The sequence below is a fragment of the Lonchura striata genome, chromosome 5 (assembly GCF_046129695.1).
Source record: "Lonchura striata isolate bLonStr1 chromosome 5, bLonStr1.mat, whole genome shotgun sequence".
NCBI lineage: Eukaryota > Metazoa > Chordata > Aves > Passeriformes > Estrildidae > Lonchura > Lonchura striata.
Window position 1 is genome coordinate 32,865,078 of NC_134607.1, and position 13,872 is coordinate 32,878,949.

At 38.2% G+C, this 13,872-nt stretch overlaps 1 protein-coding gene across 2 annotated transcripts in view; it reads right to left on the reverse strand.

Moving 5' to 3' along the window:
- Window positions 1-13,872, reverse strand: part of CPED1 (cadherin like and PC-esterase domain containing 1) — a 144,748-nt gene that overhangs the window by 103,426 nt on the left and 27,450 nt on the right. For both annotated transcript variants that reach the window (XM_021553506.3, XM_021553508.3), the window contains exons 4-5: window positions 5,692-5,798; window positions 3,774-3,849 (exon numbers count right to left, since the gene is read on the reverse strand). In XM_021553506.3, the coding sequence (XP_021409181.2) occupies window positions 3,774-3,849; window positions 5,692-5,798 (183 nt within the window). The remainder of the gene's footprint in view (window positions 1-3,773; window positions 3,850-5,691; window positions 5,799-13,872) is intronic.

Sequence of the window (13,872 nt, forward strand, 5' to 3'; positions counted from 1 at the left end):
AGGATGGGCACTGGAAGTGATGAAATGAGACAAATGTTTACATGGAAAGACAGACTAGTGTGAATTCCTTAGGGAACAGGAAAATTAGGGAGGCAATGATATAAGAGTTCCACTACTTTCCCAGGCAAAGCCTGTAAAATATAGTATTTGTTGTGCATGCATCAGGATACCTTTCCTGTGCCCTATACTGAATCTGCGCAATTCTGCTCACATTGTGGACTTTAGTCCTCTCCATCTCTTGGCTGGGAGGCAAGAGGAAGGAGGCAGCCAAGCCCAATCTAAAGCCACACACAGTGTGTTACCAGGTGTGAACACCTGAAATCTCTTTAACAGTCATTCTCAAACCTCAGAGAGCTTCTAGGGTCATTTACAGGAAGATTTAATTTCCAGATCACTACAACTACTGCAACTTTTGCTGACCTGAGCAATAAATGCCAGAAGCCTTCCTTGGTTTGTCATTAGCTATATCAGAACCTTCTCAAGGCCCAAGTCCCATACAGTAAACAGACATCAGGCACTTGAGCAAAAACTGAGCCAATTGCCCTGCAAAAGCAGAAGTTCAAACAATCCTCTCAGACTGCAGCAAGTAGTCTTCCATGCTGAATTATAAAATCTGTTACTATTCTTATGCCTCATCACAAATCCATTGCAACAAATCCACATGCCCATCGTCCAGCAACCCTGTCTTCAATGGCAATCCAATTTATCCACACACAGCATGTATTTTTAACCTTTTTTCTACTCTACTCTTCTCCCAGACTGATTTTCCTTTTTTCTCTTCTCAGCTTCTTTCCTAAAAAGCAGTCATCACTGGTATATGAATTATTTCCCTCTGCCCTATAGAGACAGAAGCAATATGAAATGTCAGACTGACAAGAACACTTTCCATTAAAGAGAAAGAGCAAAGAAACAAGCACTGGCCTGGTATTTTGTATAAATAATTTTCTTTCCTATACAAAAGGGGTATGAGAATGGGTATGCTGTCTTAAATACAAAGCCTAGCCGTTTAAGAGTTGAAAAACAACAAATAAAATAATATTAAAAAAACCCAAACCACTTTACCACGGCTTATCAACATCAACACTGTTGTAGCCACAGTAAATCCAGTATACCATTTTCTCAGCCTTGCTTTCTGATGTTTCTTTCTCCAGCTTACAATGTCTTTAATTAGAGAACATAATTCTTTGTGTTATTTCTTTTACAGGAAATTTCTTGGCTCCTTGAAGACTGACTAAATGACAGTAATAACAAACCAACCAATCCTCTTTAACAGGAATTGCAAAGAAACCCTGTTGACTCAAACACACAAGAGTGAAAGTACATAACTGATTTGAAAGGAACAAACTGTTCTGTGGAGGAAGCACTGATGAGAACTGTTCTTTCTGTGAATAATGCTAAAATTCAGGATGAAGAAAATCCTGCTAATTGGCAACTCTGCTGTTGTTGGAAAGAGAGATCTGTTGGAGAATGCAAACAAAAGAAAGTGGAAAGATCTGGCTTTATCAGATCAATGGAAGGGGAAGTATCTGAAATCTCACCTCTAGACTAGTTTGCTCTAACTTACGCCTTTTTGTCCACTGAATATGAAATCAAATTATTTACCCTTCTGGTTCTAATTTCACCTTTTATGGATGAGTTCCACTCATTCTAAACTACGTGTTACATACCCAGTGATACTGAGTAGGATTAATTCATGGTTTAAAACCGAGGTCTGGTCTGGTCAGAGATGACCCTGCTGTGTACCAGTCTAAATTCACATTCCTGTCAGTGTACATCAGCGTAGTCTATGCAGTCATTGTGGAGCAATTCACCTAACCCTAAATTATGCTGAAAATAAATGCTCTTTTGGATTTGCTTACTCTAAATACCAAGCGTAAAATTCACATATAGACATCTATTGCCATCTATGATACCACAGGATATCCCTCTGAACCTCTAATTGCTGGACCAAAAAGAAATGGGTCCTATGCCAAATCTGCCCATTTACTCCTGAGTCACTATGTCTTCCCTGTAGTGATGCAGAGAGGGGAATGGGAGCTGTGGTCAGTTCATCACACATTGCCTCTGCTGCTCCTTTCTCCTCAGTGGAAGGACTCCTCACAGTCCAGCACGGGGTCTCTTTCCCAGGAGACAGACCTCTGTGAACTTCTCCAAAGGGAGTCCTTCTCACAGGCTGCAGTTCTTCATGAACTGCTCCAGTGTGAGTCCCGCCCATGCAGTGCAGCCCTTCAGGAGCAGACTGCTCCAGCCTGGGCTTCTCTCTCCACAGCTCCTGCCAGGAGCCTTCCCACAGGGTCACAGCTTCCTTCAGGCACCCACCTCTCCTGGCACTGGGTGCTCCCCGGGTTGCAGACAGATCTCTGCTCCCCCGTGCACCTCCAAGGGCTGCAGAGGCAGAGCTGTCCCACCATGGGCTGCACCACGGGCTGCAGGCAAATGAATCTCTGCCTGCCCCGCTGCCTGGAGCACCTCCTCCCACTCCTTCTTCACTAATCTCTCCAGGTGCTGTTGTGCAATTGTTTTATTTCCCTTCTTAAATATGTTATCCCAGAGGTGCTACCACCATGGTTAATGGGCTTGGCCTTGGCCAGCACCAAATCCATCTTGAAGCTGGCTGGCAGTGGCTCTGCTGGAATTAAGGGAAGCTTCTGGCAGCTTCTCACAAAAGTCACTCCTGTCACCCCTCACTACCAACAGCTTGCCATGTAAACCCAGTACAGGAGAAAATACTGAATGGCTTAATAGAAGGGTCATATACAAGGTGGCTTGTACCATGTTTATGGACAGCAGTGGAAATGCACATATTTTAAAGAGAAAGGTCTGTGTGTAGTGTCTCTTGTGTTTGTGGCTTTGTGGTAGTAAAATAATAAAACCACTGCAATTGGCCTTTCTTCATGTAGTAGAGCGAACCAATGCTTTTTGAAGGCAATCTGTTACAATGTGAGCAGGGCCCACCAATTTCTCTAGGCAGTGGTGAGGCATAATTGCAGAGACTAATTCAACATACCTATTTTGAATACATATTTTAAGATAAAAAGAAGTAGCATTTGTAGGTGTATCTTTCTCCACTGACTTAAATGGAAGATTAGAATACTGCTTTCAGAAGATACATACTCCTAAATGGTTAAATGAGATGTAATGTATCCTTTCCTTTTCTGTTAAATTTAGCATATATATATGAAAAAGGGGGAAACAGAAGGAGGTTTAAATAGACCTAATACAGTACATCACAGGTTATTTTCCAGTTTCTATTCAAAGATGGATTTTACCCATGGTAAATTAGAACACTTTGGAAATTCGCCCATAACCTTTAAACTTTTCTGATTGATGACCATAATACACAATAAAGGCTTTTTATCAGTAAATTATGTCTGGATGGGAACCAAGCTCTGAATCCTACTCCTTCTCCATGCCACAACATTTTTGTAAAGATGAACAAACACATTACACCAAACCTAGGGCACAGAAGTGTAAACACCAGTACACTATATTAACACAAGGCAGTCCAAAAATAAGACATTTATAGCCAAATTATTTCTGAAACATGCAACAGCTGAAAAATGCAATGTCTTTACCTGGAAAGATACTGTATAATTGTAATCTATATTTAAGTGTGTTTAAAATTGATTATCAGTCTTTTATTTTTTTCCCTCTATGCATTCATGACTAAGAATAAAATGGAATTGTAAGTTGACAGTCTCATTTCAAAAACTTCTTGTGACAACTGTTAAAAGATCATCATCACATAAGCATATTTGAAGAAGTCAGATTACCTGAAAAGGCTTTTGTTATCTGGCATAATCCCTCTTTTCTGCAAAGAAAATGCTGGATTTCTGGAAGTAGGTTTACCTGTATGCAAAAAGAGAAGCCTTAGTGATTTAATTCAAAAAGTGTTCTTTTTTCTTCAGTGGAAAATGCCTTCAATGGGTTTGTGTTTAATTTATCAGAGGCACCTCATGCACAAAACTCCCATCAGTGTCAAGAGGAAATAATAACTTTGCCCTCCCTGCAATGTCAGAATAATGAAGTTAAGGTGTGGACTCTTCCTCCATGTTCATAACAATGCAAAATTTTAGGCCTATATCTCTCCTTCTGACTGCTGAGTGTTGACCTGTTCCCTGTCCCCTTTTCAGTCTCTGCAGCTTCTGTGTTCTGTTCAGTTACCAACCACTGTCCGTCCCTGCATGGAAATACCCCATGCCACTTGAATTGCTGTGCTTGGGATCTGTAGTAAGCTAATGCAGCTAAATCACAGGCAGGCCCTGCAGCAAAACACTGTGTATGGTATGGACATGCCAGCAGCAAGTAATATTAGTTCAATATTTAAAGTTTTCTGAGGAATGGGCCATATGGTTTAAGTCCCTGCCCTGCTGCAGACTTCCTGAGAGAACTTGGACAATACCTTTGATCATTTTGTGTCTGAATTATTAATGTATGACACATCTGGACACTGCAGCATGCTGTCAGGATTATTATATTGCACAGCATTAGAGGCTCAGATATGGTAATATAGGCAGAATGAGAAAAAAAACAGTTTGCAGAAGCCTGGGGTGCTTTATTATCTGAGCATATTCAAAGCATGTATATTTCTAGCAAACTATAACTGCCATAAAAATTTCACTTTGCATACACTTTGATATGGCATTCTGTCCCAGGGAACCCCAGTGTACATGCTCAAAGCTCTGCCTTCTGTGGACATAAATGGATTTTTTTTATCACCAGAGGCACCTTTTAAAAGCAGCTCCATTTCTCTCAGACCCTCAACCTAGAGTCAATAATTTAGAGTCTTGCTATCATTATTGTTTTAAGTATTTTTTTACTTAAAATATGAGTCAAACTGTATCTGTAGCTTGGTCACATTTTATCAAAGATTTCAGTTTATATCACTCACATATTTTTATCAACAGGTCAAGTGTTTACATAGAAATTACACCTCTAAGTAAACTAAACTATGCCCACAACAATCTTAAGTGAGATAAAATCCACAAAACAATCCTGAAAATACCAAGATAGTTGGTAATACTGATGTTTTGGACCATGAGGAAGAAGGTTGAGGTGCCAGAGCAAAGAACTGCCTTGAAGGCCCAGGTCCAAATTACACATTATCAATTGTAGGAGCACTGTCACTGTTGGGAGAAGCGCTTAAATTATCTTTACAAAAGAGGAATTACATTAGGTGAAACTCAGTAGTGGTATAAGATATGAACCCTAAATTCATCCATCTCTATCATTCTTAAATATTTCATGCATTTTCTAATTGTTTCTCACAATTTCTAAATTCTCTTTTCCAATAAGGAAAATTGCTTAAATAATTTCCCTTGACACTTTTGAGGCCAGACATGCTGGTTAGGGTAGCCAAGAATGCAAAAGTTCAAGCTAAAGAAAAGGGAAACTTGACAATGAGTCGTAACAATTTTCAGTATTTACACTGAAATACTTACAACCAAACTAACATACTATGTTCAAATGAGAAATTCCTTTTGATAACTGGATGTGATATAAAGAAGAATGAAATGTACTTGACAAGTATTTTTCAGTACATAGAAAACATGAAAAAACTTAATTTCTGCTAAACAATGCTGCTGCAGTATAAAATAAACATTTGATACTTCTCTTTTTATGAGTGAGTGCTGAAAATCTGGGCTAGCCTGTCTTTACATTCCCACAAAGGATAACACAATAATCTCATACCTTCTGGAAAAGCTCTAGATTATGCAAATCTTCTGTTTGAAAGCAGCCAGTGCCACCATTTTTTCTGGACGATAAGCAAATGAAAAGATCCCAAGGGTTCATACCACCTATTCAGAAAGAAAATAAACACTTTGAGAAAGAAAATATAATGTAATTCTTATTTGCATAAAAAATACTTAGAGTGATATCCTGAAGAACAGCAAACTGTTAGAGAGCTAATTACATGACCATCTACAGTTGGCAGAAGGATAAAAGACATATTTGCTATCACAGTTCAAGCTTTGGAATTACATTTAGGTGTTTCACAGTGGGCATTCCCTGTTATAGTTGCCTACTGATGCCCAAACCCTGCTGCTTGACATGTTTAACATTCAGAAATTAAAAAGTCTGATAACATGATGCAGCTTTAAGTTGTTCTTTTTATTTTTTTTCTGAACTCCTGAACATGCATGCTTGTACCACATATCCAGTATAGGCAATGTGATCTTCTGAGGTGTTTCTTTAATGGCAAGTAAATTTTGCAGGAAGTATTACTGGCCATGCTATTGCAAACAGCAGGAATTTTGGTGTACTGGATTCCTAAATATTAGACACCAGACTGCCAGAGTTAGATCTGGTGCACAAGTGAGGATTATATTGCCGGCTTCCAAGCTAATGTGATGCTTCCTTCCTAAGGTAAAGCTGACCTGAAGATACAAATAGACCTTGAACTTGCTCATATCTCAGCATGTGATATGGTGTAGAAATGCCACTGTTGCTTAAAAAAACTTTGGTGAGCTTCCTCACATGGTCATTTGTTTCCTTCTATATACGGCCTTTGTTATCTGGACCAGTCAGAGATGGTAGCAGCTCACAACGGAATTATTACACCTGTTGAGGACACTATGAATATATTCAATAAAGGGCAAATTATTTCATTGACAGGAAGACAATCAGTAATAATAACTTTACAAACAGAGAGGGCAGTCAGAGAAGCAGTACAGCATCCAAGGGTACAGAATCAGGTCACAAAGCTCCCTGCAGAACAGCTATTTCAGGGACTGGTTGGTTCTTTTTCCCAGGGTTGGGAACATTACATGTATTTTATTCCATTTTGTGCTATCCATCTCTGATACATTCTTAATTTTATTAGATTACCCCTTTAATTTGGTCCCACCAATAGCCCACAGAGGTATTCATTTTATTTACTTCCTTTCTTTCTCTCTCTAGAATGTGTTTTTTTTCCTATCCCAATCATGATTACAAATGTCAAGCAAGGTAAAGATTCCACTTAAGGAGATTTAACACTCAATTTATGTTAAGAACAGTAATGAACTGATTGTGTAGAATGGATCCAGGACTATGAAAGTAACTATCACTTCTTTATGTTTATAAGCAATGTGACAAAGCTGAAGAGATCAATTTTCAGTTACACTGCATTTATTACTGTAACAAGTCCTTCAATTTCACATTATGAGAACCAGTATTATTGTATAAAAGTAATTAGGGTATATGAAATTTAGGCAAGACAGATTCACTACATGCTTCTTTGTGAAAGAAACAACAACAAAAAAAACCCTGCAGGTAGATAAAAATGTGACAGATAGCAAACAAACAAAACATTAAAGAAATGTACAAGCAAATACCTCACTTTAGTGAAGAAGTTTGGCAGTGCTAACAACCTACTCAATGACCTCACCAGCTATGTAATTATCAGATAAGCAAGACGTTATGCCTCTGACTAGTAAACACCTTTGAATAAATCATTATAATTACATATAAATCACAATGCCTAGTTGTGTGCAAATTGAAAGGGAGCTGGAGGGAACTCCATTTCTCAGAAGCAGTTCATTTCCTTCCCCTGTTTATTGTTACACATCCTGCCCTGGGAAGAATTTGATCCCTGACTCCAGAGAATATGCTGCACTGTGTATTTGCCTCTAGGATGCATCAGGGTGATCAATATGAATGCACCTAAGAGAATAAAAGGAAAATGTACCCTCAGAACTGATGTGCTTCTGAGCCAGTGCCCAGGAAGTAGAATAGTTCAGGAGAGCTTGAATGTCTGCCATTACTTGTGCTTTCTATTCTGAGTAATTAAACCTCGAGCCAGTTATTTCAGTACAGAACAACCAGAACTGAAACACATCTATTTATAGAAGTCAGGAGACTTCCTATTTGAAAAACAGTGTGCACCTCGTGCTGTCTCTCAGATTCAGGCTGACAGAGCAGTGTGACTCCTGTTTAAATGTATAGATACATTCCTCATAATCTATACCTGAAAAAACATTACTGCAAAACAAAAACAAACGGGTCATGGATTAAAACAGCTATTTAGTTCTAGAACAGGCTCCTCTAGGAATCCATTTTGCCTCAAATTTGCCCATGTCACTCCTTCCAGAGCTTAACTTTTTGTGGAAAATAAACATCTATTATCAGGAAACAAACAGTCTGTTTTCCTTCTGCTTATTTAATAATAGCAGAACTATATCTCAGGAAAAAAGTTCTACCATTATTAGTGTTCCAACAAGGGCCACAAAGGACTGAAGATCCCTTTCACAGAACTTATTGTAAAAGTAAAGCAAGATAAAACACTCTACAATAAGAGAAAGAACAAAAGTGACATTAATAATAAACACCATCTGTATGGAAGGACTCATGGTTCAAAATGTTTCTAGAGACTTTATTAAGACGCTTTAATAATGTCAATAATAATCAATTTTCAATGTATACAGTTTTGCTGCTTTCCTGAATTCAAACCAGAAGCAGGCTTTTACAGGACATTAGAGGGGGAAGGTTAAAAAGAATGCTTCATATCTGAACAATTTAATTACTAGAAAATTGCATAAAGCTTTTCCCACAGAATGAAGTTCATCTCTAGTTATGGAAATCCTGTTTGCTTTATCCAGTAAACCAGTGGAGCTCAGCACACAGAAGCTGTAGATCAATTAGACAATATGAAATCACACCTCACGGAGATACTCTTCTACTCTTTGTATTATTTTGCACTTGGACAAGTAAGAGTGGTAACAAGACGAGAATATGCAACTGCATGTTCATGTGCTCTTTAAATATCTTTCCAAATCAAGATAGTTTAGTTCAGCCTGTTAATTAAGGCCTTGCAAATGCAAGCAATGCTCATTTGCAGAATTCTATCTAACTATGCAGGCAAATTGAGCTTTACGTGGATACATGCTGGCCGCATGATGCTTTTATTTACCTATCTTTTGCCAGCTCTTAGCCTCCCTCCTGCAGTCTTTGTAGCCATCATCCAGTCCCATATCAAAAAGTATTTGTATCTGCAATGTGTATCTCATGTTTACCTAAAAATATGAACCCAAGTTTCTACTTCAGTTAGTAGTACAGCATAATTTGATTGAAATCTGATATGATCATCTTTTATTCTGAATGAGTCAAAGAACATGCAATTCAATTCAGAGAGTAATAACTTCCAAGTGAAATTTGATGTTATGTAAAAATTCTAATTTTCAATAAGATAGCACTGTTTTCATTTGCTTTGACATTGATTTGTCATTTGAAATACTTAAAATATCTAATGTGGAAAAATAATTTTAAAAATAATAGTCTAGGGAGAAAAGCAAATGTTTTGCAGCAGCAGAGGAAATAGCAATGCAGACACCAATAAGAACATTTAGCTTTTTCTGTATAATATTCTGCAGAGAGTTTTTGTATTCTGATATATTAGACCAAAGTGAACAGAAAGCAAATGAGAACTGTAGGATTTAATGGGGTTTCAAGTTTATAGCTAAACTTCAAGAATTTCTGAAGTGATTTCTTAAGTAAAGTAATTTTATTCCAGTCCTTGAAATGACCACATTCTCCCCATGAGCTATAACATTGGAGGCTTAATTTTGCAGGAAAACTGTCAGATGCATGCATCTCTGGAATTTTAATCTCTTATGGGTATATTACATAATTTAATCAAATGACTAAGTTTCATGTCATTTCTATAGGCTGAAATTTCATTTTGCAGTATTAAGGTTTCCATTCTGAATTTTGAAATGAAAGAACTTTGAAAATCAAATGAAATTTTCATCTTTCATTTTATCTTCCTGTATTTCATTCATTCTGAGAAATAAAAAAAAAAGGCACTTGTTTTTTTTTTTTTTTAAATTTCAATTAACCTTGAAATTAACCAGTTTATGAGCACTAGAGGAGAACAAGAAACAGACAGCATTTGTTTTTCAAGAGCATATTACATAAAAGTAGTCTCCTTTCTTCTGACAGAGTAAGTGATCTAGTAAGCAGAAATCAGAGTAACAGATTTAGTGAACAAAGCAAATATTAGCAATGAAACTATATGACTTTAGTAAGTCTTTAGACATAGTTGCCACATAACATACATATGAGGTGACTGCACTGCTATTTGAAAAAATGAAGTCTAATCCACTATCAAAGTGGATTTTTTTGGAGCAGAACCTCAAAAGATACTCTACTATACATTCAGTTCTGATTAATTTTTTTGGTAAAAAATTGAATAATGGAATAATAAGTGCATTTATAAATAGCAAGTGACACCAAGTTGAAAACAAGTATAAGGACTTTTAAAAGCATGGTCAGAATTCAAAATCATTCTGATAATTGGTTCAAATTCAACCCAAGCAAATTCAAAACAAGTTAAAAGTGCCATAGTTCATAAGATGAAATAAAATGGAGAAATACAATTTGCCATAGAGCACTACTGCAGAGAAGGACCAAATTTATGAACTGCATAAGAACTAACAATATAGTATTGTTGCCAAAAAAGATCCCTCCAACTCTTGGAGCTCTTCTCCAAGGGACTCCTGGGATGATCTCTTCTTAATTGAGTTACACTGACACAGTTATGGGTGTTTGCCCCTCTGGTTGGGCCCCACAGAGGTCTCCCCTGATGGGGGAGACCCTCCTGTAGCAGTTCTGTGCCAGGAAAGAGAGATGCACGGGATGTTTTCGGTCTTCAGCTTCTTGTTTATTGTTATCTTATCAAAACTTCAGTATGCTCTCTGTACCAGGTTGGTAGCAGGAAAAGCACAGCAAAATGGCTACGAGAGGTACAGTTTCAAGGTATTTTAAAGCTGTTTCACCCAATTAAATCTTAAAACACACTTTATTTCCATTCATCTACCAATAACTCATCCCTTGTCTGTCCACATAACCTGAGACTGCAGCTTTCCTTGACCAATCACCCTGTGCCACCAACACTGCAGAAAATGGAGTAGATGAAGAAGAAGAAGAAGAAGAAGAAGAAGAAGAAGAAGAAGAAGAAGAAGAAGAAGAAGAAGAAGAAGAAGAAGAAGAAGAAGCAGCTCAGGACAACATCCAATGTCCTCCATCTTGCCTTCATACTAAAAAAAACCCAAAACCTAAATCTTTCTCCCTGTGATAAACTCCTGTAGACTCTACTCTCAAAGTCTATCTCTTTCACACTCTTGTAGACTCTTTTCTATCTCAAAGTCTTGGAAGCTTTCTCCATGGCTGAGGGTCAAAGTCGGTACATCTCTGGGGGTACGGACCCCTCAGAGCAGACAGAGAAATATTCCCTGTTCCCTGGACTCCCACATAAAACAACCAACAAAGCAAATATAAATAACTTTTCAGTTGTTGGCAAGTATTTATTGATGCTGAAAGAGCTGAATCCACTCCTTTAAAATTTAAATTTTAATTTATTCCATGCCAATTCCCCACAGAATTCTAAATAATAGCCCTGCAGATATAAAAAATTGTAACCAATCCTATTTATGAGGATTACAGTGGTAACAACTATCAAGGGTTAATCCTTCTGCTTCATTTTGTGTTGGTCATACATTTCCAGTAACATTGTTCCCCAGGCTCAGTAGAGGGTTAGAAAAAGAAGATAGATTGTGGAAGACCTCCTACAGGGGCTGACTTGGATGGAGTTAATCCTTTGTCTACCAACTCACACAGTGGTGTCTTTTTGATTTGGTACAAACCAGTTTCACCAGTGTTTTAACTGAGTGTCAGTGCCTTCTTGGTGTCTCTGACGTGCAGTAAAGAGGCTGGGATTAGCATGAGGCTGGAAGGGGATGCAGCCATGTCAGCTACCCCAGAGCTCTGTACCAACATGATGCTGTGCTCAACAATAAAAGCTGGGGGAGGAAGGAAGAAGGGAGCAGGGGGTGGGGGAAGACACACACATTCAGAGTGGTGGCATTTGCCCAGCTAACCCATTTGGTTCTATCCATTATGAAGCTCCTGTCCTGGGAATGGCTGAACACCTGTCTGCTCACAGAAACTGGTCAATTAATTTCTTGTTTTGCTTTGCTTGCAGACACAACTTTTGCATTCCCTATTAAACTGTCTATCTCAATTCATGAGTTTTTTCACTTTTACCCTCCTGATTCTCTCCCTCATCCCACCAGGGGGAGATGAGCGAGTGGCTGGGTGGTGCTTGGCTGATGGCTGGGATTGAACCACACCATCACTGAATAAATTTTTACCCATCCAAAGTCAGTTGTCAATTTAATCAGTGGAGACAGGATACAAAGTAAGCATTTTAATTTGCAGCAGAGGGTACATAAAGAGCACTTTCTAAACACAAGTATCAAGTACTGGAATACCTTACTCTAAGGAGACTATAGAACCTCTACTAAGGGAGATCCTGAGATTTGTACAGGATCCTTTTTTAAGAGAAATTTATCTGAAATATATTTTCAGACACCTCAAAGCTGCATGGATGTAAAGAGAAGATTTTCAGGAAAAGTTATTTTTTACATATTGATGCACTCAACTGTACTCAGTTATAGCATGTTGCAATCCTGATCTGTAAAAAAAAAAGTTTTAGATGAATACAAATTTTAGCTTTGTGAGTCATAATTCCTCATAGTATACAAGGAAAATAAGAAAAGTTAACCTCCTTAGCTCCTAAATGGTAATGGAGGGAGCACATATTGTACTGATCTGAGTGAGGAAGCACGTATTTATGGAATTAGCTGTTTGTGCACAAAACCTATTTCAAACTGGACAGAGGAATATGTTGGGCTTCAACCCTGCCATGTAGTCAATTTATAAGAGCCAATAGTTTGCTAGCCAGGAGTGGAAGCACTAACACGTCTGAAAAACAGAACTTCTGCCTCACTGACTGCCTCTGGATTCTAGGCTAAATTTTATCCTCTTCTGTTTCTCAGTGGGCAGCAGCATCAGGCAGGCTGTGTGATGGGGTCTGCGGATGTGGGGAATTCTACACCTCTGAAGATCTGAGCTTCACAGATAACACTCCAGGAGAAAATATCCTTTGAAGCCTATTTCTGGTTACAGCAGTTTGACTGTCTTATTGTGTAAATATCAGAATGCCACTTGTTGGACTGAATAGCTTTTCTTTGCTAATGATATGTCCTCTTGCAAGTTTTTGATAGCACTATTTCATTTGTAAGACTTTCCCTAAAGGAATGTCTCACACCTAGAAGTTCAGGAATTTTCTCCTTAAAAGAGTAATTATTGGAAGCATTTTAATTTCTATTTTGGTGTGGCCCTTGATGGTCATGAGCTATTACCAATATGGACTCACTATGACAACAGTGAAGAAACAGTCACTCCACATTAATGATAGCACAGGACAAGATGGTGAGGTTTCTGATATTTTTCTGAACTATTCTGGAAAGCAGTTATTCACCTGCCCATATGCAAATCTTTCACTGTTTCAGAGTGTGTTCAGACCGACTGTACTCTGCCATAATACATAGCCCCATAACCACTAGCTTAGCTGGCCAAATTAGGCTAAAATCTATTGTCACATTAATCAAAGTCAAGTATTTTAAATGTAAAAAAATACCCTACACTATGCTTGAGGCTGAGATGATTGGACACAGTCAATTCATTCACAAAATACTTTGCACAGTTGCTGTGTGGCTGCCAGGGAAAGGCTGAAGGAATCCTGAGGACAGTCACTACTCACTCCCCTTGAGGATAATCAGGATTTTTTTTTGGCTCAACTACTCCCTCACTTAAAGGATTTGAAGTGTCAAGGGTAGCATTCTTTGTAGAGGAGAGGCTGGTGTGAACCAAATGGAACCAGTTTAATTCCAAGGACAGTTCAAGAAATAAAACACTGTCACATCTGAGTTCAGAATTTGGGCAGTGAAACAGGCATTTAAAGTTGCTTGCTGTGCCTCTCATAAAAACAGAGTAATGCTTGACTATGCTTTAGCTACTTTGCAAGTGCTGTGGAGGGATATTGGGTCAAAC